Here is a 24,305-nt window from a genome sequence, read left to right as displayed (position 1 = left end):
TAAACCAAGCTGCAAGATGCTGCTGTCTGGCAGGACACAAATAACCTGAGCGGGAAGGGACTCACAAGGATCATCCAGTCCAACCCCTGTCCCTGCCCAGGACACTCCAACAATCCCACCCTGTCCCTCAGAGCATTGTCCAAATGTTCCTTGAGCTCTGGCAGCCTTGGGGTCATGACCACTGCCCTGGAGAGCCTGTTCAGTGTCTGACCACCCTCTGGGAAAAGAACCTTTCCCTAATATCCGTCCCAAGCCCCCTGACACAGCTCCATGCTGTTCCAATCTTTTCTTTTGAAACCTCTCTCTGTGCGGAGCAACTGTGCCACCCCATGGACTCCCCACTCCCCTCCAGCCGTAGGCCTGGGTTCCAAGAGAGATTCTGGCAGTACGGATGTGGGATCCTGTGTGGGAGCTCCACTGGAGGCTACTTGCAGGAAACATACTTCCCTTTCTCCTTAGCAAGTGCTCTGCTCACACCCTCACTGAACACTGGCTGCCCCGCTAGAAACAAGCTGACACACAGACACATCAGCACATCCTACACTCTGCTCGGGAACTGCTGGAAGAGAAGCTCATCCACCTTTTCAATTGCATTTTTCTACCATTTAAAATCCAGCTTCAGGTACAAGACAATCAATTCTAGGGATTGTCAGAAAGTTTAAATTAACAGGAAAGAAATTTAAACCAGCGAGAGCTGCAAACTTTTAAAATCATTATTTTATTTTACTTGAATGTGCAAATAAATATAAAAAAAACTACATTCAAGGAGCTGGCAGAGCAATTACGAGCCCAAAAGCAAAGATCCTTCAAACAAATGGAAGAACAAACTCTTGACTCAAGGTCGTGCAGATACACGGCGGTCGAGCTGAAACCCCCAGACACGAACAAGCCCCTCTCAAACCCCGCCTGTTATTCCCTTCCCATCCTTGCTACTCTCGGCTTTGAGACAATATCACTGCAAAGGGCAAAAGTCTTGCTTAAATTAAGTTTTACAAAATAAGGATGCTTAAAAATACCTGAAGTACACTTAAAATGGGGTGATGGATCAGGACAGTGCACAGGGGTGTTTCCCACCTCAGTACACCTGGAATCAAATGCATTTTAAGCCACAAGTTTCAACCTATTTTCCAGTAAGTAGTTTTTCTGTATCATAAAACCATAAAATTTGGCACAGTTGTCATCTCCACTGGGAGTCAGCAGAGAGGTGAGGACTGAGGTGTGTTTCGGTGAGCTGAATGGAGGCAAATGGGGGACACTGTCCTTTGCACTGGGTTTGTCCCCCGGTTCCCCCCCAACCCCTTGGTGTCTCCCATCCCTTCCTGCAACAAGAGCAGGGGAGGAACTTTCAGATCCTTTCAGTAACCAAAATTTAACAGAGACTCAGACCAGGAAAACAGGAGTTCTTGATGAAAAGTCTCTGCTGGCAATGGTTGTGCAAGTGGCCACGAATGCCAGAGGCTGGCCTCTCTGCTTCCCTCCCACAGATTATTTTGCAAAACAGACAAAGACTCAGGACAGTTTTCTATTAAACATACCCCAAAGGCCAATTTTTCTACTCTCAAGTGAAACAATTGCGAAACCAAATGTTGTACAGTGGAAATAACCCAGAACAAATCCTCCAGGCTGCTCCTTAGGTCTGGCAGAAATAATAACCTAAAAATCAAAGCCACAAAAAGTATCAGGGTGGGGGGTTTTATTGCCCCAAAAGCCAGAAAAGAGTTGGAAGAAAAGATGAAAGGAGGCTGGATATGCCTCAAGACATTATGTTTGTAATACACTCCATGGACAGTGTGCTTGCCCTTGGCCCCTGGAAAACAGGAGTGAAGTCCCAAGAACAGACACAACTACATTTCCTCAATTTCTCACTAGATGAATTAGATGATTGATGTAGTGTTTTCTGTACAGGTCAGGGGAGGGTTTGTTAGGTTTCATGGCAAAAAAGCTTCGATAGCAGTACAGTGGAAAAGCTCATCTACGATGGCTGCAGTTGGATCTCACACCGCCTAGGACAGATTTCCATGTGTCCCTGCAAATCCAGCGGCTGTGCTGAGCCAGCAAGAAACAGGAGAGTTCTCAGGACACAGCTCAGCTCCAGCACACGCCGCGCTCCGGGAGCTCCATCTGCCGATGGAAGGATGCGGTACAACCCAGCGAACCCCGTGCATGCACAGAGAAGGGGACCGCCGGGAATGTTCTGGAGCTGCCGATCAACATGCAAAACACAAACCAAAAAACAGGCCAGACCTCGCAATGGATATTCCTCCCTCCTGCTGAAGAAGGCAGAGGCTACAGCAGGTCCTCAGTTCCCAAGGCAAATCCAGTCGATGGGTCCTTGTCCCGCGAATCGCTCCCTTGCCCGGTGCTGCAGCTCAGTTTCCTCCCCTTAGTTCATGCTCCAGAATTCTTGGCTAATGAGGGAGAGTCAGAGCCTTCAGAGTGCTGGTCACCCTTGTCTCAGTTTTGGCATTTTTCTCACTAGAGCAACAGTAACAAGAATCATCCCTTGCCTTGTTCACGTGAATAACGGAGCCGCCCGGAGCGAGGCTGCTGAGCTGTGCCAGGTGCTCTCAGCCACCCTGGCACTCCCAGGTTACATTGAAGAGTTCTGCAGGCTCCAAGATGGCATAAATTCAGGAAGATGGGGAATATTAAACCCTTCAAAGTGGAAGCAGCTGCCAGCATCTGCTCAAACACCAGCTGAGCTCCATCTCTCCAACAAAGCCACTAGTGGTAGTTCACTCCCTCACTGAGCCTTCCAGGACGGGCTGGTCAGCAGTGGCCTAAAGCCAGGAAAATACTCAAAAGTGTGTGGCAATGCCAAGAGCCCCCTTCCCATAAAGCTTTTAAGAGTCTCTTCATGATGGCTGGAGGATTCCACTGAAAGGAGACAAGTCTATGCCATATGGAAAATACATCATAATCCAAAGTAAAATGCTGTTTGGATAAATATCATTAATACATACATTGCATTCCCATCACTATTCTTGGAGTAAATGTGCTTCACCAGCAATGCTCTGACTTTTATGGTGCCAGGGACAAGCATGTGCTCAGGGCGAAGCGGGACGGCGGCTGTACTGGACTCTGTATCTGTTCACTGGCACCCCATGGACGTTCACTGTCTCACACGTGGTTTTGCAGGGCACCATCTCCTCGTCCTCGTCTCCCATTAGCCAGTCTTGAACCACATCCACGGCCTCCATGGATACGTTCTCCTCCAGCCACCGGTTGTGCCACTCCTCAAACTGCTGGTGGTGCTTCAGCAGCACCACGGGCTGGACCTGAAAGCAGGACAGTAAAGGTCACTGAGAGGTTTCTGGGGGAGAAGTCAAAGCTCTCACCTCTCCACACAACTGAGGTGTGCATGATTTGGACACAACACAAACAGGGAAACAGGAAACCGCATACCTGTGTTCAATCCCCATTTCTTAATGTTTGCCACTCCCCCTCAAAATTTGCATGGTAAAGAAAAGGCTGCTGAACTAATCCAAAATACAGAGCATTTACCAGCTCTCCTCCATGTCTCATTCAACACAGAGCAGTAACTTCCAGGTGTAGTTTGCAGGAATTCAGCCACAAGACTTCTTATTGGTACCTGTCTTTTTGGCTCCCATCCTCAACCTGCTACTGCCTGAGCTGCAGAGACAGTAAAAGGAGATGTACCTGCTTGGCTCGGCAGAGAGCTCCCCTCCTGTACATGTAATCCTCTGAGTTCATGATGAACATCATCTTGTGGGTGTTGAGTTTGAAGCGACAGTCCACGTTGCAGGCGCTTTCCACCCCGATGAGCCTCTTCCAGGAGCTCTTCACCTCGCTGCGCAGGGCCCTCACCTGCTTGCACTGCCACTTGCGAAACTTCTTCAGGTTTCTGGGACAAAACAAGGATGACAAAGCATGTGTCACACCTGGCCATCCCTTCCCCTAAGCTGGCAGAGCTCACAGCACAAGTATGAAGCTTGTATTTCCACATTTAGCTTGTCAGGCTCTCTCCAGGATCTTCCTCCAATCTGTCCAATTTGTGTTTGCTGTGACAAATATTTAGTGAAATGGGAACAAAGGAGACCTCACATTCCTCCCAGAAAGGACTGCTAAGGCAGGTCCACTCCATTCTAAACACAGCTGCATGAATAAACCTTGGTGCCGTGGTCATAAATTTCTTCCTCAGTATCCTCATGCAGTGCACTGGACTGCATCAATCCCTCTGGACCTCAGAGGTGAGGGCATTTCCCTGGGATTGCTGTATGGCACATTCCCCACATCCACTGCCACACAGGCAGAGAGGAAGCCACACCAGCTGTTGCAGGTGTGGTTCAGAGGACTGAGCAGCTCACCTTTGCAGAAAGACCGGTTTCAGGAGGAAGCCATCGTTCTGGTTGTTGGGAGCTCCTTCCACCCCAACATACTGCTCCATGTAGTTGGCCAGGTGCTACACAAGGGAGACCAGTTCCAGTCAGATTTCACTTCATCAGGACAAACATCACTGCAAAGAACCTGCTTATTTCCAAGCTGTTTATTCTGAGGCTGATTTATGATGAAACTCTTTTGCTATCATCAGACCATTTCTCTCCATGACCACAACCCCACATGTCATCATCCCACCTCCCAGGTAAACTTGTCCTCCTGGCACATTTGAAACAAGAAATCAGGAAAGCACTCTTAGACATCTGCTTTGTCTGTGGTACACAGACTCCGCGATCTCTGTGGTATTACCTGGACCTCCACAGGATCCTCTGTCTGGGTTTCTTCTGTATCCAGCAGCTCAATGGTCATGATCACCTGTCCTTTCCGCTGAAGAAACATGACCTGTAATGAAGTTACAGGCAGAAGACATTGGCCACATGGGTTCACAGTAAAATGCTATATATTCACAAGTCATTTGGACAACAAATATGAGCTAGGAGAGAAGCAGTGGGGCTTCTCAGTGAGCCAGTCTGTCCCCTCACTGCCTACACTCTGGTTTTGGTACCTTCTCTCCACGTTGTTCTCTCTCCCCATCGTGGGGAGCTTCCAAACCCACTTCTCTCAGGTAAAGTGCCACAAGTCACTTTACAAAGTTCCCTGGCAGCAAGTCCTTACCTTGAAACAGTTCTCATCTGCCATGCACCGTTCAGCCTTCCACTGATAGCTGGTCTCCTTTGCTGCCCGCACACACCTGGATGATAAGTTACCTCCAGCAGCTCCTCGCTTCCTCTCATTCAAGTAGAGTTCAACCACCTTCAAGCAGATGTCATCGCTCACGAGATGGTGAAGCTTCCATTAAAAAAGGGGGATTTCAGTCAGCAAGCCTGGGGCAAGAGTCAACTCTAGTGTGTTATGAAAGGAGCATCAAAGTCAGCACAGCATCACACCTCAGCTGAAGCAACCAAGTTTAACTCCAGAGACTTCCCACATTTCTCTGTCTTTTTCATGATTTTGTAATAAAAGGAATAGAGAAGAATGAGGGGCTGTTGTGCCTTACCTTTAACACAACTACAACTGGAAGACACATTTGACTAAGAAGGATTGAACTGTTTTTGTTTTGCCTTAGATATATTTTGGGAATGGCAGAATTTTGAAATGACTGGAACTCAAAAAATGTTTGGATCACAGAATCACAGAATATGCTGAGTTGGAAGGGACACACAAGGATCATCAAATCCAACCCTTAGCCCCGCACAGGACTATCCCCAAGAGTCACACCATGTGCCTGAGAGCATTGTCCAAACTCTTCTTGAGCTCTGTCAGGCTTGGTGCTGTGACCACTGCCCTGGGGAGCCTGTTCCAGGAAAAGGCCAGGAAGAGTAAATCCTCTAAGGTGGGAAGGCTGAAGTCTCTCACTAAACTTCTGCTGGGGCGTTTCCCTATCATATATAATTTTTTAATAGTTAATTTTCTCTAAGTTTAGTGACACTGTGAGAAAGCTGTCTGTACAGAAGGGTGATGTGCAGCCCCACAGACACCATGGGTCCCTCACCTGACGGACAATGTTCTGCACCAGCTTGTCCATAGTGAAGCCGATGTAGGCGTGGATGGTGAACATCTCCCTCAGCGTGTCCTCGTACTGCGTTGGGTCAATGTTCCCATCCAGCAGACTCCTCACCATATCCAGGAAGGCAGGGTAGTACTCCTCCAGTTCCACCTCACCTGGGCAGGGGAAAGTGCAGCCATTTAATGCATGGAAGAGGCAGAGTGAAGTTAAGAGATCCAAGGGATAGCACTGCTCAAGAACCATGATGTTCAGCGTGAGAACATCCTCACAGACAGGCAGTTCTCTGTGCCCTGGCAGGCTGGAAGAGTTTCTCTCATGCATTTCCAGGACTGCCTTGTGCAATAACTATTTCTTTGTGGGGCCATTTACATTTTAAATCAATGTATCAGATTAATATGAGACACTTGAGAACACCTCAGCACAGTGAAGTCTCTGTGAACTACACATGAGAGCCCTCAAAAGATAAATGGCACTGGCTGCCCTGTTAAATGAGCTGTGTCCACAAACCCCAAATATAGCAGGGGTTTGCACCTCTACACCCCTCACAGACCTGCCTGCTGGTCCCAGTTACTCAGATATACACAACTGGAGCACTGGCAACCAGAGCATTAAGAGTGGATTATGTCCTGGATTATTCTTACTTGGTTGCTTCAGCCTTAGCTCCATGGCTGGATCATTGGTCTTCTCTTTTCTTCCCTCACAGAGGAGTTTCTCTCTCTCTTTCTCAGTCCTGTATTCCAGAAGCTGCTTCTGAGCTTGACGATAAATCTTTAGGAGCCTCGAGCACAGAGTCTGGTGAAGGCGGAGGAAGAAATACCAATTATTGTTGACAAAGAAGAGGCTGTAAACATCATCCAGAGTGTTGTGGGGCTCAGCAGTTGTAACATCACAGAAGGTTGCTTTGGTCTCCAAAGGACTGCTTGGAGGTCCAGGCACATGTTTTTTCCGCAGCTCAGGAGCATCCAGGTTCTGCCCCTGGTGGTTTTCTCTGTCCTCATCTGTTGATTCTTCAGAAATGTTGTGCTCAGGGGGCTGGGAGAAGAACAGCTCAGGAATGAAGTGATGCACAATCTGCCTGATGGTTGCCTGATCCTCCTTTTGGATGGTAGGCTGCCTCTTTACATAATAGCTGATCAGAGCTGCTGCATCTTCCAAAATCTGCTTATCTTCATAGATAAAGATAAGATGAGGCTCGTTTGTGGATGAACTTCTCCCCTCTGAATGCTGCTCCTGATGCTGTAATCAAGAGACAAATAGATAAAGATCCTTCCAATCCATGCTCAAGAGCCATTCCTGCCAGAAGAAATAATCCAGTATTAACACTGAGCTTGGGACAGTTGTTTTTGACTGAGAACTCTCAGAGCACAACCACTTTCACATGGTCCCAGGTGCTATATACAGGTCTAGGTCACACTATAAGTGAAGGACACAGAGGGTGGGTTATTTAGTGTCATACACACCTCATCATAGACACTCTCAATTTCATTCAGCAAGCTCTTGGAGCGCAAGGCTTTGGTGTCATTCTGTTTGAAGTTGACAGCCTGGTGGTCCAGGGATTTCAAATAGGCCTTCTCATACTGCTCCCTCCAAATCTTGTTGAAGCCCTGCTGGGCCTCCCTCCATTCCTCCTCTTTTGCTTTCAATCTGCAAAATGTACAGTGTACTTCAGTTCACAAAGACAACTGTGATGCACCAAAAAGTTTTCAATATTCCTGGAAGCCAGAAATCAATTCAAAAAAGCATCACCAGTGATGGTGAGTTATGCTTTGAAACAACACTTACAGAAAACAGTTCACAGAATCACAAGAGCATTGAGGAAAAGACCTCTGAGATCATCAAGTCCAACCTGTGACCAATTCCCACCTTGTCACCCAGCCCAGAGCACTGAGTGCCACGTTCAGGTGTTTCTTGAACACCTCCAGGGATGGTGACTCCACCACCTCCCTGGGCAGCTCTTCCCATGTTTAACAACCCTTTCTGCGAAGAAATTCCTCCTGATGTCCAACCAGAACTTCCAGTGGCACAGCTTGAGGTTATGTCCTCTCATCCTGTCACTAATTGTTTAAAAATGCTTTTAAAATTCTTTAAAGATACACAGGAGAATTGGAATTACCTCTTAAGAACAACAGGAACTGCAGTAACTGGGTTTTTCTTGAGACTCTCGATGATCTCTGGTGCTTTGTCCCCATAGATGCGATATATGGCCCGGCGCTGGATCACCTCCGATGTCCCTCCCAGGCAATCATCCAGGCGGAATTTCTCCTGATCCTCTTGGGTCAGCCGTGACAATTTCTTCTGCACACTCTCCAGCACGCGAATTGTGGCTAAATTGGTCTCCAGGACAACATCCAACTGTTGAGAGTTCACAAAACAACACAGTGTCAGAACAGGCAGAGCAGGAACAGGCTGAACAGCAGCCAGGGTTTGTGGCAGCCATTCCAGCCCCACCGGCTGGAGCCAGGAAGCATCAGCAAGGTTGGTACTGGAAAACAGACCTCTGCCAGTTCTCCCAAAGGTAACACGCAATTTAAAACTGGACTCATGCCTAGGAAGAGCTCTTAGACTCCAAGCAAGTGGAACACACCAAACTCAAGCTCAAACCAACGAACATCAACAGAACTTTCAGGAACTGGGCACCAATTAATTCAGTGAAATCCTCATGGCCGGAGGTTTTGCTTTCTGAGGAGGCAGAAGGGGAGTTCAGCAGCAGAGGTACCTCAAATCGCTCATCCTCACAGCGGTGCAGCTGCTCCTCATATGGAGTCTTCTTGGAGCTGACAAAAGTGGAGTCTTCAGACCAGGATGGAAACGAAACCCAGGTATCATTTAATACCTGCAACAGTGCAAAGACATGACATGGAGCAATTGTGAGCCCAGAGCTGTTCTCATGGGCTCTGAAACTTCTCTCTTTTCGCACACTTCTTCCCTGAGTTTCTGCAGGACATTCCACACCTAATTCCCAAGGCAATGACCGCTCCCAGATTAGAGGTCTCTGTGGAACTGTGCCAGGGCCCTGCTCAGAAAACTTGAAGGCACCTTCTCTATCACCTCACACACACAGAGATCACCCTGCAGTCACCAACAACTGTAAGTAAAGGAGATAGTTGGGAGGAGTGGGAGCATCCACACTGCAGATTTGTGTTCTCAGTGGGAATGGTGCCTCAGGCACTGTCTCAGTGCTTTCCCAGGAGAAAAAATGTTTGCAAAGGCCATACTGACTCTCTGCTGGAAAATTAATTCCAGGATATTTAATATTCTTTTCTGTCTAAAAGAATAAATTTGTGTCTGCACACAGACTGAAAAGTATTAAAGATGTGATCTGAGATGGGTTTAGATAAAATTAGTAAAATGTGGATATTATTTAAATAAATTAGCTGAATAATTGACATGAGACTAAAGCTGGTGACTCAGCACTGAAGAGGGGACTCCACATGCAGAAGCTGCAGCACTTTATTTATGTGAGTGCAATGTGTGTTCAGGGGTTGAACAGGTTGATCCAAAAGTACCTCCTTGCAAATGGCTGTCCTTCCACTGCACTTTGGCTGCTGGTAGGTTTTTGGGAGAGCCCTGTAACTGGATCCGATGCGCTTGCAGGATGCATAATCGATTTCCCGGTTCATTCCATCCCCGGATCGGTCACTCAGTGGAGAAGTAAAGGAAAGCTCTTTCACACCAAGGAAGGACTTGAACTGTGCAAAGAGCTCTGGGAATTTCCTTCAAAAACACAAGTATATTGTTATTTCACTCTGACAGTTTCAGGGTGCTTAATGTGTGTCACAAAACAGAGAGAGAAATATCTAAACAAACTCAGCACTGCAGTGAGAGATCTTTCACCAACATTTTAGCACTGTCATCTTTCTCTCTGAACTACTTTAGGGTCTTTTTAAACTTAAAGCAGGAAAATAATTTCCCTTCACTACTGCCTGAGGAGAAACTGATCCTTGCCACATGACTCTCCCTCTTCTGTTGGAAGCCAAACAGCTTGGGAGGCTCACAGCAGAGCTAGAACTATTTATCCTTTTCACAGCTCTGTTCTCAGATTTCATGTTTATACCTTTATTACATTTTGAGATAGTAAACAGAGAGTGTGAACAGATAGAGGAAAATATCTTCCTCAAAATGCTCTTTAAGAGCTGTGTAGATATGTTTAAAGGTTCAAATTTTATTACTCCTCTTCTTGGATTCTCCAACGAAGGAGATACTTCTGAAGTTAAATTGAAAACGTCAGTAACAAAATTCCAAATGTGTCCAAAAAGTAACAAGTAGGACCTACAAAGTATGACACAGCAGAGATAGTTGGTAACTTACCCTAAAAACGGTGTAACAAGCTGAAGCAACTCAGAGCCAGAGACCAACTCCTGGTTGAAGAGAGCGATGCAACGGAGGAAATTTTCATAGACCTCCTGACTCTTGAGCACCCTGCGAACCTACAACAGTTTGGAAAGAAAGGGTCACATCACTTGAATGCCACTTGCATTTAGTTCATGTCTAAGTCATCTGAACCATGGATGCAGTGATCAACTTGTCTGCTCTGCAACATAAAACCGGAATACGCACAAACATGTCCAATTTCAAACAATAATCTAATTACTACAGATGGTACCATGAGGAAATATCACTGAAAAATAGAGAAAAACACATCTGTAAGGGACAAGCATGCAGGAAAAGGTTAATTAACATGTTCCATTTATCTTCCAAACATACCCGTTCTCACTCTTCTTGATCTACCTTTCCCTACCACTTGAAAAGTCAGCAAATTGCTAAGTGCTGACACACAAACTGCATAGAAACCAGCCAACTAATAACCACATAAAAGGATGAAGATGAGACCACAGAATGTGAGAACAAAACCTGACCTTGTCAAAGAAGGAAAACTCCTGCAGTGTTCCATATTTCCCCACTGTTGCCACTGACAGATCTTTGGTACCCCGCAGCTTCATTTTCTTCTGTTAAAAGAACAAGCAGTTATATTTAACATGCTGTGGCTCAAATGCCAGCAAATTCCCCTTTAGTGACATAGAACAGCTCCCTGCAAAGACTGAGACCCCGTATTTCCCCAACGGTGATCTGGAATTGCTACGTCAAGCCCTTATGGCATTCTCTGTCAAATGTCTCCCAGCTAAGGAGAAACAACAAGAAAAAGGAATCACTTGAGAGAGAATTCCAAAGAAAGATTTTTTTTTTAGAAGCAACAAATTTTCCCTTTCCAGAGTCAATACTTAGTACAGAAAGTCTTGATATTTAGCATCCAACATGCTGTCACACACATCTAAGCATACTTTAAAAAGTCCCTTTTTCTACAGCAATTATTATTTCAAAAATAACTTTGAAATTTTGTATCTCATATCTAACACTCACATAACCGAAAGACACTACTCATTGCACCTTTATCTAAGAAATTATCCAAACACAACAAGTAATATGAAGTTATTCTAAGATACCTTTGCTGGGCCAGAAACAGGACGCAGCAGCAATGGTCTGGATCGCTTTTTGCTGTGCTCCAGATTCTTCTCATGCTCAGTCTTCTGGACACTGTTCACTTCACATGGTCCATTTCCTGTGAACTGCAGTAAATAAATAATGACTTCAAGGTTCTCTTCCCAACTGGCATAAATAAAGAATCCTAACAGGACACAGAGAATGTGGTTAAGCAAAGTTCATTACTGGTTGTATGATTTTCCATAATGTTTTGCACATTCTACATACAGAGAGTATTCAATATTCTGCCTTGCCCTCAGCACACACATACCAAAGACCTTTTTGCCTCTGGAAGGAACTGTCCAAACTCAGAGAGCAGATCCTCCTGTCCCCGGAACAGATTGGCCACTTCAGTAAACACCTCCTCCTCGGACATGCCTCGAAAGGGTCGGCCCTTGGTGTTCAGCTGTTCTTTCTGAAAACATACACACAGATGTTAAATAGAGTCAAAAAGTGCCTCGCTCTGCCAGAAAACTCGTCCTGTGCCAAAAATGTTCAAGTTGCTACACAACTTGAAATGACCACCTGCCAGCCCCAGGTTCTTACAGCGTCTCCTTTCACACACAGTATCACTAAATCCACTGAGGGTTAGTAAACAAAGATCTGGATACAGCCCATTTACACCTCAGTCCCTGCAAAGTGCCACAATTTTCACATTTTTGCCATTTCCTGTGAATATCTATGAGATAGTTGCTGGATAATGACCTGTTCCTGGGAACTCTGTAGCCTGTTCAACAGGCAGAGATTAAATTTGACAACAACTACTCCAACACCTACAGTGCAAACCCACTGTCCCTCCCCTGGAACACTTTTTACCTGGTAAGTGTGAAGAATTTCTAGAAAGGATCTGTAAATTTCTGGATGGTCAAGGAAGCGTGTTTTGATCTTATTCACATAACTGATGGCATTGTTGAACTCTACAGAATCAGATTCCAGGGGAATTTGGGATTTATCTTCTTTGTATGGAAGCTGTTGCCTGAACTCCTCTGAGCAGTCACTGTGATTGTGTGAGTTCTCCTGGGAGTAGTGCAACAACATCCCACTGCCAGGAAACGCACCGGGAACAGGCTCTGGGGGCACCTGGAGACAGACAAGACAAGACACCCAAGAGAGAGACTTGCCGGAAAAGGAACACAAGTGCAAGTTCAACAACAACCCAGCATCACTGTTGCCAAGCTGTTTAACTAAAACATATTACCACCTGAAGAAGAAAACTAAAAGAATTCATTAGCCAATCATTTCCCTATCTAGTTTATTAACTCCATCAGTGAATATTTGAATGTCTGTGAGGCAGTTGTAGGACAAAGACTAGTCCTTGGGAACTCTGTGGCCTGTACAACAGGCAGAGATTAAATTTGACAACAACTGCTCCCAATAGCTACAGTGCAAGCCTACTGTCCCTTTAAAAGGAGGCAAAAAAATACCTCACTCTAGAAAATTCATCCTCAGCAAGGTGCACACAACTTGCAATGACCATCAGCCCAGGTTCTTACAGAACCTCCTTTCACATCTCCTTTCATTTTGAATAAATGATTCATTAGCCAATCAATTTCCCTACCCAGTTTAACTCCATCACCTAAAAAAATCCCCTAAATTCTACCTGGTGTAGGAACCACTGACTTGTGACTGTCATGGTGTTCTTGGCCTCACCTGAGATGCTGCACCAACACCACCCACTGCAGCTCCTGCTCCCACTGGTTATTGCACAGGAACTGCCCCTTTTAAGAATATTAAACTTAAGGCTCTTACAGATGGTAATTTCTAAGCAACAGAGAGATCTAAGGGAACTGAGATCTGAAGGATAGCTCCTGCTACTAATTGGAGTTAAAGCACAAGTTTATCAGCAGAATTCACTTTATGGCTCTATTTCAGCCTCCATAACCACACAACAGGAACACAAAACAAGCAGAGGCAACATCCATCTGTATCCCAGCAATTTTGTTTCACTGCAGGATGTTACCAACTGCAGGTCTAGGTGGACTCCGGGATCTTAAAGATCTTTTCCAACCTGAACAATCTGATGATTTTACGACTCTGTGTATTTTTGCCTACTGCCTAAACAAGTTTCTCAGTGGAAGAATGGAAATGCAATTCTTCCAGGATCCCTTCTTGAAATGTGCCACTGCCCACACCACGTAATGAGAACCTGTATAACTACGTAAGGCCAATTACAACTTCAGTTTGCAAATCTGAAGTATTTGGACTTGAAGTGGTGTTTCAGGCAGGATCATCATTCCCTTGTAAGCTAAACAGTGGCTTGAGAATAAACTGGGAGTTGGGACCGGGTGATCTTTAAGGTCCCTTCCAACCCAAAATATTCTATGATTCTTTGAATAAATATTTAAATTTATATTAGAACCATTACCACAGGTTTGACAACCATCTAAAAACTTCAGCAACGTGCACTACACATAAATCTCCACAGTCTAAATCTCCAGGCAGGAGATACGTCCAGCAACACACAGAACAGAGTTTATTTAGAGACTATGACCTACCTGACTATTCAAAGGTGACTGTATACTCAACTTCCCATTCTTTGGAATTTCTATCCTGTAGCCCAGAGGGAGAAATGCATTGAATCCTACAATGAGGTCAGGGTGCTCATGGAAAAGCTGAGAAACACGACGGATGACTCCAGGTGTGTCAATGCTAAAATTGAGAAGGGTCTGTTACTTGTATCAGAATGAGAAACATATCTTAAACCTAGAAAATGCCAGAGGAAGTGAAGCATCTGGCTCCTCAGGGATGCAATTTTTAAGAAGTTTGGGAAATTCAGATCTAGATATTAGCCCAAGCAGAGGGAATGACCAGCCTCACATTGGGAATGTTATTCAGAGAGGGGAGAGGTGGGTGTGCAGGTTGCCGAAGGGGCAAGACACCCATGCCCTGCAGGGCTGGCAGGTCAGAGGTTCTGTGTTCAAGCAGCTTCACTTATTTTCAAGATCTGCATTTCAGAGTGAGAAATAAGACCCGATTTGCCTTTTCCTGTGGATTTCATCTCTGGGAAGTGATGGGATGGGCAGAGGCCCTCCCCCTCCATGTGACTGCACCACCGGGGGACAGGGCAGTGGGGCAGAGGAGCAATGATGGTGTGAAGGCTGGGGGACCCTGCACAGGCAGAGAGACCCCATAAAGGCTGAGGTCTGAGACCTGAGGGAATGGCTGGAGTTGCATCAGAGGGGTTTGGGATGGATCTCAGGTGGATCCTTTGGGAAAAGGATCTCAGGTGGTGGGGCACTGAACAGGCTCCCCAGGGCAGTGGGCATGGCCCCAAGGCTGCCAGAGCTCAGGGAGCGTTTGGACAACACTCTGAGGGACAGAGTAGATTGTTGGGGTGTATGGGCAGGGCCAGGAGTTGGACTGGATGGTCCTTGTGGGTCCCTTCCAACTCAGGATATTCCACAGTTCCATGAAAGGTTGAGAAGCTCCCCAGAGCACCCTGGGCTTTACCTCTGGCTCTTGAACTCCTTCATGATCTCCAGGAAGCCGTTGTATGTGGCAGGGTCGCTGCCAAACCGGATCTTCACCTGGTCCAGGTAGGAAAGCGCATCCTCCACCTGCAGGGTGGGAACAGGGGTGAGGAACAGTCCCCGGGGTCCCCCATGGCCCCAGAATTGGGGAGAGGGCTTCTCAAGGCACTGCGGTAGGTGGGACCTGCCCCCAGGGGAGCCCCCACAGCTCCGGGGAACGGGAGGGGCACAAGGTACCAGGTGAGGGGGCTCCGAGGAGGGCTCCCGGTGGGCGCCCAGTGGCTTCCTAGCACTGAGGGGGATGGTAAGGCACGGAGTGGGGGACACGGCACCGGGGAGCCGGGAACAGGTCCCGAGGGAGAATAATCGCGGTACCAGAAGGGCTGGGCAGGGGGCACGGCACAGGGGAGGGAGAACAGGCCCGGGGGGGCCGTGTGGTACCGGCGGAGGGGGACGCGGCCCCAGGGGACTCCATGGAACCAGGGGAGGACAGCGGGGGGAGGACATGCCCAGGGGACCCCCCACGCTACCTGCGTTGGGGGGTACAAGCCCCGGAGGGGCGAGTGTAGCACCGCGGCCAGGGCCGGGCCGGTCAGGGTGGGGCGGGCGAAAGCGGCGGGGACCGGCCCTTCGCGGAATAGGGTGGGGAGGGGAAGGGGGGTGGGCAAGGGTCATTCGCGCCCGGCGGGGCGGCCCTGCACTCACGTGCACCGGCAGCTTCTCGTGCGGCGCGGCCCGGCCGCCGCCACCGCCCCATCGAGGGGCGCTGCCCCCGCCGGCCCCGCGGCCGCCGCCACCGCCCCCCGCCGCCATGTTGGATCGGGCGGCCGAACGCGGCCCCCGCCGCCGGCGCTGCGTCAGCGCGCACGGACACGGGCGCGCCCACGGCGGGCCACGGCCCCCCCACAGGCCACGCCCCCGGCAGGACCCGCCCTCCAATCGGTTCCACCCCCGCTGGGCCGCGCCCTCGGTCAGGCCATTCCCTCCCGGCCGTTCTAGCGTCGTGGTGGGAGTGGCGCTTGAGGGGACAGGGCGTTCTGAGGGCATATGGGGGAGCCGGGATGGAGGAGCCGGGATGGAGGAGCCGCGGGTCGGGAGGAGCCCGGGGGTCTAAGGCGACCGGGGAAGATGGGCAGCAGCGGGAGGAAGGCGCTGCGGGTCTGAGGGAGCCCGGGGGGCTAAAGGGGACACAGGGAGCCGGGATGGAGGACCTGCGGGTCTGAGGGGACGGGGGAGCCGGGGCAGGTGGGATGGAAGAGCCCGGGCGTCTAAGGGAGCGCTGGGGACTGAGCAGACCGGGTGAGCCGGGATGGAGGAGTTGTGGGTCTGAGGGGGCTGGGGGAGCTGGGATGGAGGAGCCCGGGGGGCTGAGGGAGCCCAGGAGGACTGGAGGTGCCGCCGGGGCTGGAGCAGGCGGACGGCAGCGGGATGGAGGGGCTGGGGCTGGAACCGCGGGGCTGGAGGAGCCCGGCGGCGCTGAGGGAGCTGGGGAGGCCGGGACTGGAGGCGCCGGGGGGGAGGGGAGCTGGAGGATCTCGGAGGGGCTGAGGAAGGCCGGCGTTGGAGGAGCCCGGGGGAGGCTGGGGTAGTCCTGTGGGGCTGGAGGGGCCGGGGCTGGGGGAGCTGGTCTGGGGAAGCCCGGAGGGCTTAAAGGAGCCAGGGGTGGAGCAGCCCCGAGGATCCGGGACTGGGGGTTTGCACTGAGCTCCAGGGTTGCTCTGGGGTAGCTGGATAAAATGTGGGGTTAGGGTCGTTTGGCGGCTTTTTTTGTGGGTTTTTGTTTGTTTTGGTGATTTTGTTTTTTTCCTTATTTGCCTTTCTCACGGGTTATGGCTATGGTAGGTGATAGCAGCAGAAACACCTTTCAGGAGAGACGTGGGCTGAAAATGAATGGTTTGCATTAGATTGTTATGCTGGTAAGTACAGGTTGAAGTAAAGATGCTTTAGAGCATTCACTGGTTATTCAATGCTTAATAATAAAGGTAACAAATAAAAATTTTTTCAAGAGCAATCCTGGAAGAAGCATGAGAGGTATCACAAAATACAGCTCCTGGCTGATGAAGCACCCTGTAACTGTGCAGAAAAGAGAGCATGGTGTGACTGTACAAAAGCCCTTTATTCCACCTATTGGAAAGAGTAGCTCAGACATATCCTTTCACACTGTCAGGTGAAAGAGTAACAGCATTGATCCAACCTCCTCCACCACTTTCTTTTTTTCCTACTAGATTCTCCTGAGGTGGCTCAATTTCTGTCTTCTACTGGTATTATTAACTTGAGAAGTCTCCTTTTCTTCCCTAATTTGTGGCTCATGCTGGTGAAATGAGCAAAATCAGCTGTAGATAAATAACTCCTGTGACTTCTGTTTTCTGTCAGAGTGGGGTTAACAGCCCTCAGTCACTGACAGCATCAACACCTTGATGGTTGTCATAGGTTTACTTGTTCTAAAAAAACAGGCAGGAAATTTATTGCTGTAAGGGGGGGATGTTGAAAGGGGGAGAGTAGTTTTTGCCTTGGGTGATTGACCCCCACAAAAGAACTAAACAGCAGATCCACACTCCAAGCTGATGGCCCTCTGAAGACTGGGGAGGGGTGATGAGGTTTTTTTTTCTCTCTCCTCAGAAATGGGAGGCACTTCACTTTTGCTCTGACTGTAGGGAGGGTGTGTGTTGGAGGGGTCCGAGGTTTACTTTGGTTTTGGCCTGATCATCTGGCTTGTTTTCTGGCCCCGGTGTGCCTCCGTTTTCCTGCGCCCTGTTCTGTCCCAGCTCAGATCTGCTCGGATTTCATTGGAGAGGCTTGACCCACCTGCAGAGGAACCTTTTTTGGGAGGAGGTTGCCCTTTCCCTCCTCCGTTCCCGTGTTGGCAGCGGCGTTTGTCCGTCGAGGAAAAGGGGGAAATCCCGGCCACAGCCAGCCGCAAACAGCGTGAGTTTCGGGGGGAAAGCCCCCTTTTCCCCTTCCCCTTCTCGGTGTGGGGGGGAAGACCTCCATTTTCGGCTTCTCCCGCGGACCGGGCCCCCGCCAGGCCCAACAGCGCCCCCTGCTGGCCAACACCGAGCACTGCAGGCTCTGCTCCTCCAGTGATTCGACAGCGCCCCCTGCTGACCGTTGTTAGAATTGCGTCAAAAGGTGTAAAAGTACCGACCTGTTTCCTTTTGAGGGAGATTTTTGGGTACAGGATTATTGATTTGATCGTTTTTTGTATTCTTTTGTTGTTCTGCCAATACACATATATCCTTTAATAAAGGGCTGTTATTTTTCCTTTCTCCATGCTTCCTCAATTAGAGCCTCTTAATTTCGGATTTACAGTTGCTTAGAGGGAGGAGTTTGGTCTTCCTCATAACATCCTCCTTAGCAAAACCCTTCAGTCTCATTAAACTGAGACGAGGATAGTCCATGACATCACAAAGGGGCCCATAGCACACAGGCTGGACTGCACTCTGACCTCGTGGGGTGTTGGTTCTTTGGTTTCCAGGGCTCATTCTGGAATGGAGAGGATAGGCCATGACATCACAACGGGGTCCATGGCACACGGGTGTGGCTGCTCTCTGCGGGTGTGGGTTGTTGGTTCTTTGTTTTCCAGGGGCCATTACAGAATGGAGAGGATAGTCCGTGACATCACAAAGGGGCTCATACTACAGAGGTAAGGTTGCAATGTGGGGGAGTGGGATGTGTGTTCTTTGTATTCCAGGGGCCTTTAGGAGCTGGAGAGGATAGGCTGTGACATCACAAAGAAGCCCATGGCACGCGGGTGAGGCTGCATTCTGACAATGTGGGGCGCTGGTTTTTGGGTTGATGGGGGCTATTCTGGAATGGAGAGGATAGGCCGTGACATCACAAAGTGGCCCATGGCACACAGGTAAGAGTGCAATGTGGAGGAGTGTTATATGTGTTCTTTGGTTTCCTGGGGCCATTCCAGAATGGAGAGGATAGGCCGTGACATCACACAGGGGCGCAGGGCACACAGGTGGGGCTGCACGGTGATATTGTGAGGTGTTGGTTCTTTGGTTTCCAGGGGCCATTCCCTAATGGATAGGATAGACTATTACATCAGAAAGGGGCCGAAGGCACACAGGTGGGGCTGCCATGTGTTAGTGTGGGGCATTGATTCTTTGGTTTCCTGGGGCCATTGCAGAATGGAGAGGATAAGCTGTGACATCACAAAGGGGTGCCAGTTACATGGGTTGGGCTGCTCTGTGGGGTGTGAAGTGTTGCCTCTTTGGTTGCCAGGGACATTCTGGAATGATGGCAGTAGGCCGTGACATCAAAAAGGGGCCCACGGTACACGGATGGAGCTGCACTGTGACATTGTGGGGTGTTTGTCCTTTGGTTGCAAGGGGCAATTTCGGAATGGAAAGTATAGTTTGTGACATCACAGTGAGGCCCATGGTACATAGGTGGGGCTGTACCGTGGGGGAATGCAGCGTTCCTTCTTTGGTTGCCAGGGTCAATAGTCGAATGAAGATGCTAGGCCGTGACATCACAAAGGTGCCCATGGCACATGGGTGGGGCTGTACTCTGGGGGTTTGTGGTGCTGGTTCTTTGGTTGAAAAGGGCCATTCCGGAATGGGGAGGATAGGTCGTGACATCACAAAGGGGCCCATGGCACATGGGAGAGACTGCACTGTGACATTTCGTGGCTCTGCTCCACTGGGAATACAGATGGCCACTGCAAAAAAATCACAAGGCAAAGGCACATACTGAGGGATAACCTCAGAGTGCAACATTCTGACCTAAGGTCCCCTCGCAGGTTCCTTTGTACTGACCTCTTACTGCAAGGACCTCCTTCCCATTCTGCTGACGCTTGTAGGGTTGCGTACCACCGAGAAAAAAAACAAATGATAAGGGATGTGCTTAGATTCACCAATGATACAGCCTGCCAGAATTAACTTCTGCTTCAGACTGGCAGGAAAATGCTCACCTTGCTCGTCTGCCCTCCTGTACCTGCCGCAATCAGGTCAAGACTCTTAATGCAGGTACAAAAACGAACTTCACTTTATTGATTACAGAGGAGTATATATATCTGAGTATACACTTCAAACAGCATCTGATTGGTTGGTTCTGAGTACACAGCTGGTCTTTTTTAGTTTTCTTTCAAGTCCCTTTATCGTACTTAAACATCCTGGTCTGTGACATCCCTCAAGTTTTACGGCCTTGTTTACTTCGCTTCCTGCGCGGACAAGGTCACTTCGCCCTGGGTCAGTCACGACATCTTCTTGAAGAATGGTTTCCACATTACAGCGCCTGTTAATCCCGCAACATCTCCCCCTCTCTTATCAAAAACTGCATCAGCCATACTATGAATTCTACTAGCAAAGCACTGAATAATACAAGGAGCCATACAGAGTACAATTCCAATAATTAATACAATGATACATATCCATTTCAAAACATCCTTGACCCATGCAGATAAACCTAATGATAGTAACCAATCGTCCAAAGGATTTGTGCTCACAGTGATCCTTTTTGTATGTTCTTTCAACCACTTCAATTGCTCCTGGATGGACTCTGAGTGATCTGAGAGATTAAAACAGCAGAGTCCTTGGTATTCCTCACAACCTTTTCCTTGTACCAATAGCAAGTAATCGATGGCAGCTCGATTTTGGAGCACAGCCTTGCGCATACTGCTCATATCTTGTGCCAATTGGGAAAGTACATTAGTGGTGACATTAGCTTGTTTAGCAGTCCAACACGCAAGGTGTTGTAATTGGGTCAATGCTTCTTCTGCTGCGATTTGGGGAATTATGGCAGCAAACACTCGAGCTGTGGTTCCCCACAAGCTTACCTCATCAGAACAGTCTGAGGGCAATTGTTCGAGACTTCTACGAGCTCTTTGTGTTTTGCCATGCAGTATGGTTTGCCATTGCTCTTTAGAAGGTGCTAGGAGAGCAAGTTTTCCAAGATAACAAGCTCCCCCATGAGCTTCTTTGGGGATGCCTTGCCACGCTCTATCACCACAGATAAGGTATATTTGATGTGGCAAGGAGGTAGCATAGGAATAATTAAGGTGAATGTGGCCTGAACCCCATCCATAAACGCGATCAGGAGAACAATATTGGGACGTGTTGTAATTTTTGTGAGGTGTTAACCAGGTACGTCTTTTCTTTTCTGTTAAATTGTACGATCCAAAAAAGACACATCCTGAACCATTTGATGGTCGACTATCCAGTAGGTTTAACTCCTGAGGATCCCAAGGCAAAGGTTCTTTAAAACTTTTTAACACCATACCTAAGCAATAACTAGCATTTCGTGCAGTACAATTTATACTTACTACATTCTTAGCAAGCTCAAATGGACTTACAGGAACACCGATTAGGCAAGTCTTAAAAGGATTAGTTGCTGCAGTGAGATGCAAGCAAAAGGCAGAGGTGTTTGTCTGAATTGCCCATTGAATCCACAGATTTTCTTGGGCTTGCGTCTCACCGATGGCAAATAACAGGAGAAGGAGAGAAAGAGTCAGGAAGGTAATGCCTTTTTGATCCACGGTCGAACCCATTTGGCTGGGATCCAGATGGTATCGTTACAGATTGAGAAGTTACCAGGTCAAGCCCTGCACTGCCCCGGGTGGCTGCTTCGGCAGCGTACTCGGGTTGGGGGGTGTTTGGATAGGGTTCACCGCCGCGCCCCCCACGCGGCTCCTGAAGTTTCCCTGGTCTTGCTTTGTTGGTCCAAGTAAGGGTGTCCCATCCTTTTTGAATTTGGATCGGCAATCCGCGGCTCTGTGACCGGGTTTTTCACATCGATGACACATTCCTGTAAAAGAACTCATAGAAATAGCTTTAAATCCCCCCTTAAAGCGCTGGGGACACTGTTTACGAAAGTGCCCAAGCTGTCCGCAGCTAAAACATTTTTCCGGATTTTTATCTCCACGACCTTGCAGCTGTGCTTTTGTAAGCACAGCAGCTAGAGCAGAGGCATGAATAGTTGCTTTCTCTTTCTCTAGCTCTAAAGGAGCTCGAGCACACTGTTCAATAATTTGAGTAAGAGAGGCCCCTGCTGGCAGAATAGTGATCATCCTTTTGCAAGCTGTGTTAGCATTCTGAACAGCTATTTCACGCACCATAGTGTCTTTCATGTTATGTGGTATGTCCGGTGCTACTTCAACTCCTTCTTTCACTCTATCCACAAAGGAGAGGAAAGGTTCATCATCCTGTTGCCTAATATGTAGATAAGGCTGCTTTGGTTTACCCATCTGTGGTAATGTCATGAAGGCTTCGAGAGCAGCTGCTTTGCTTTGCGCAAGAACACGAGCGTCCAGGGCGGCTTGCATCTGCGGGTCTACAAATTGCCCTTTTCCCATTAATTGATCTAAAGTAGCAGTACGCAGGGGATCTCCGACTGGCAAATCTAAGTTCGCTACCTGAGCTACTTCCAATCTCTCTTGCCATTTTGTCAAAAACAGTAAAAAACTTGTGGGTCCCAAAATTAACTCAAAAATGCTACGTAAATCAGCAGGTACCAATTCCTGATAGCGAATGATCGTTTCAACTTGTTTTTTGACTAATCGGTTATCTATACCATAGTCAATTACTGCTTTTTGGACTCCTGTGATTAGATTCCAATCCAGAGGTGCCCATTGCCGTTGGTTCCCCTGTACAAGCACAGGGGCTGCGGTAAAGCTAAAATCACCTGTGAGTTCTGCATTTGTAATGATTCCCCTCCATCTCTTGTGATGATCAAAATTCGGATCACGGGGAGGTACTGAACTATCAGGCAAGGGAACCTTGGGGGTAGCACCCGAGTCCACAAGGGATCGCCCTGGTAGTGTTCGTTTTGGCAGCGGCGATTTGTTCCACCAATCTTGTAATTTTTGCGGCAAACTTTGATTCTGACTCGCTGAAGGAGCTGCATCATCATACACATCTGGAGGATAGTGTTTCTGATAAGCAACTATCTCTCCTTTTTCTACCGCACTTAACGGGGGTGCTCCCTTTGAAGTAAGAAAATCATCAGCGGTCTCTTCATCCCAGTGTCTTTGTTTAACCATATTAATGACCCAGCAACGTCGTTCAGGAGAAATGCTTTCCACAACAAATTCCTTATTTAATTGCTGTTCAATATTTTTTAGTCCCTCAACGATTGCTTTATGGGCTGCTTTATATTGACTCTTTATTGCAGGCTTAGTTGCAGCTTCCTTATCCAAAGCTTTCATTTCTTTTAACAATTTTGTCATGACATTTGTTTGGGCTTGCAAAAGCGTTGATAGATTAGGATTAGTATCAACTTCCATAGGTTCAGACGGCAGTGGAACATGGGCTGGGTCAACCGGGGGTGCGGAAGGAACGGGTTCGGGCGGGGGATTCCACGGGGGAATAAGATCGTCATATGGTCCCCGTTCAGCTGCTGCAGCAGTATAAGCTGGCACCCCGAGGTCGATGAGAGACTCTTCCGAGTCCTCCTCGGCATGTTCAGGGTTAATATCTGGGCCGGCATCGTGTGGGGTGGGCTCTTCCACCTCCGGTGCAGATGGCACTGGGGCGGCGGCTGCTGTAAACACAGCAGCACATACAGCAGCTTCTACACTCGCTTCAGCGCCTAACCGTTCAATAAGCAATCGGACCTGCCGATATGTCGGCGCAAGAGCCTTGGCTTCTTTATTATTTGTTTGTACCGCTTCCCATAATTCTGCCCCAACTTTACGCCAGGTATCGTCCTTAAAAACGTCCGTGGAATCATGCAAAAATCCGCGACGTTTCACCCAGAATAATAAGTCCACTACTTGAGTACGCGACAAAGTTTCATCTGCCTTTTTCCCCAAGTTCATTACTGCATCAACAGTAGCACGCTCTACTGCAGAAATAGACGACCCCATCCCGAGCAATTCAAATCAGCCTCGATGGGCTCCGACTCACCGGTCGACTGTGGCCACAAAACACGTCTCTCTCGGATGTCCGGTCGCAACCGCACCTCGGGAATTTGCAGGTATCAAGTCGCACAGAGCAGGATCACGTCGGGGTCACCAAGATGCCGCAAACAGGTCAAGACTCTTAATGCAGGTACAAAAACGAACTTCACTTTATTGATTACAGAGGAGTATATATATCTGAGTATACACTTCAAACAGCATCTGATTGGTTGGTTCTGAGTACACAGCTGGTCTTTTTTAGTTTTCTTTCAAGTCCCTTTATCGTACTTAAACATCCTGGTCTGTGACATCCCTCAAGTTTTACGGCCTTGTTTACTTCGCTTCCTGCGCGGACAAGGTCACTTCGCCCTGGGTCAGTCACGACATCTTCTTGAAGAATGGTTTCCACATTACAGCGCCTGTTAATCCCGCAACATGTACCAATAGCCCGCCCCACCGCTTGCATCCCACCTCGAAAGAGAGAACAAAAAGACGCTCACAAGAATGACCTTTGAAGACCAGTGCCTGTCAGAATAATCTTATGTGG

The 24,305-nt window shown here is 48.3% G+C and overlaps 1 protein-coding gene and 1 long non-coding RNA gene across 3 annotated transcripts; one reads left to right on the top strand and one right to left on the bottom strand.

Annotated features, from left to right (window-relative positions):
• Positions 1 to 699: 699 nt before the first annotated feature.
• On the bottom strand, positions 700 to 18,182 carry SIN3B (SIN3 transcription regulator family member B). 2 transcript variants are annotated; one of them, XM_051810522.1, is made up of 20 exons: positions 18,059 to 18,182; positions 16,729 to 16,793; positions 14,894 to 15,000; positions 13,939 to 14,092; positions 12,260 to 12,523; positions 11,715 to 11,858; positions 11,407 to 11,529; positions 10,822 to 10,911; positions 10,274 to 10,392; positions 9,472 to 9,679; positions 8,682 to 8,798; positions 8,079 to 8,317; positions 7,426 to 7,609; positions 6,607 to 7,201; positions 5,951 to 6,120; positions 5,074 to 5,247; positions 4,708 to 4,800; positions 4,329 to 4,423; positions 3,661 to 3,865; positions 700 to 3,278 (listed from the first exon to the last, which is right to left on the bottom strand). In XM_051810522.1, exons 3-20 carry the CDS (start codon positions 14,914 to 14,916, stop codon positions 3,048 to 3,050), a joined length of 3,228 nt encoding a protein of 1,075 aa, XP_051666482.1. In that variant the 5' UTR covers positions 14,917 to 15,000; positions 16,729 to 16,793; positions 18,059 to 18,182; the 3' UTR covers positions 700 to 3,047. The 2 variants fall into 2 exon arrangements, with proteins under 2 accessions (XP_051666482.1, XP_051666481.1); XM_051810521.1 differs by lacking the exons at positions 16,729 to 16,793; positions 18,059 to 18,182 and adding an exon at positions 15,619 to 15,741.
• LOC127481339 (uncharacterized) lies at positions 16,227 to 18,179 on the top strand. Its single transcript, XR_007908194.1, has 2 exons — positions 16,227 to 16,829; positions 16,920 to 18,179. It is a non-coding gene; the product is annotated as an uncharacterized LOC127481339 (long non-coding RNA).
• Positions 18,183 to 24,305: the final 6,123 nt, after the last annotated feature.

This window comes from Manacus candei, unplaced genomic scaffold (genome assembly GCF_025592945.1).
Source record: "Manacus candei isolate 608988 ecotype Guabito, Panama unplaced genomic scaffold, ASM2559294v1 h1tg000078l, whole genome shotgun sequence".
Taxonomy (NCBI): Eukaryota; Metazoa; Chordata; class Aves; order Passeriformes; family Pipridae; genus Manacus; species Manacus candei.
The sequence above is the reverse complement of the archived record's forward strand: the minus strand, read 5'-3'. Positions and strand labels throughout refer to the sequence as shown.

Excerpts from the sequence above, each read along its gene's own strand:
- SIN3B (XM_051810521.1), bottom strand. The coding sequence starts at position 15,726 with ATGGCGGCGGGGGGCGGTGGCGGCGGCCGCGGGGCCGGCGGGGGCAGC. Across the intron at positions 15,001-15,618 it reads ACGAGAAGCTGCCGGTGCAC|GTGGAGGATGCGCTTTCCTA; the intron begins GTGAGTGCAGGG and ends CCCACCCTGCAG. Across the intron at positions 10,393-10,821 it reads AGTTTTCCTTCTTTGACAAG|GTTCGCAGGGTGCTCAAGAG; the intron begins GTCAGGTTTTGT and ends AAACTGTTGTAG.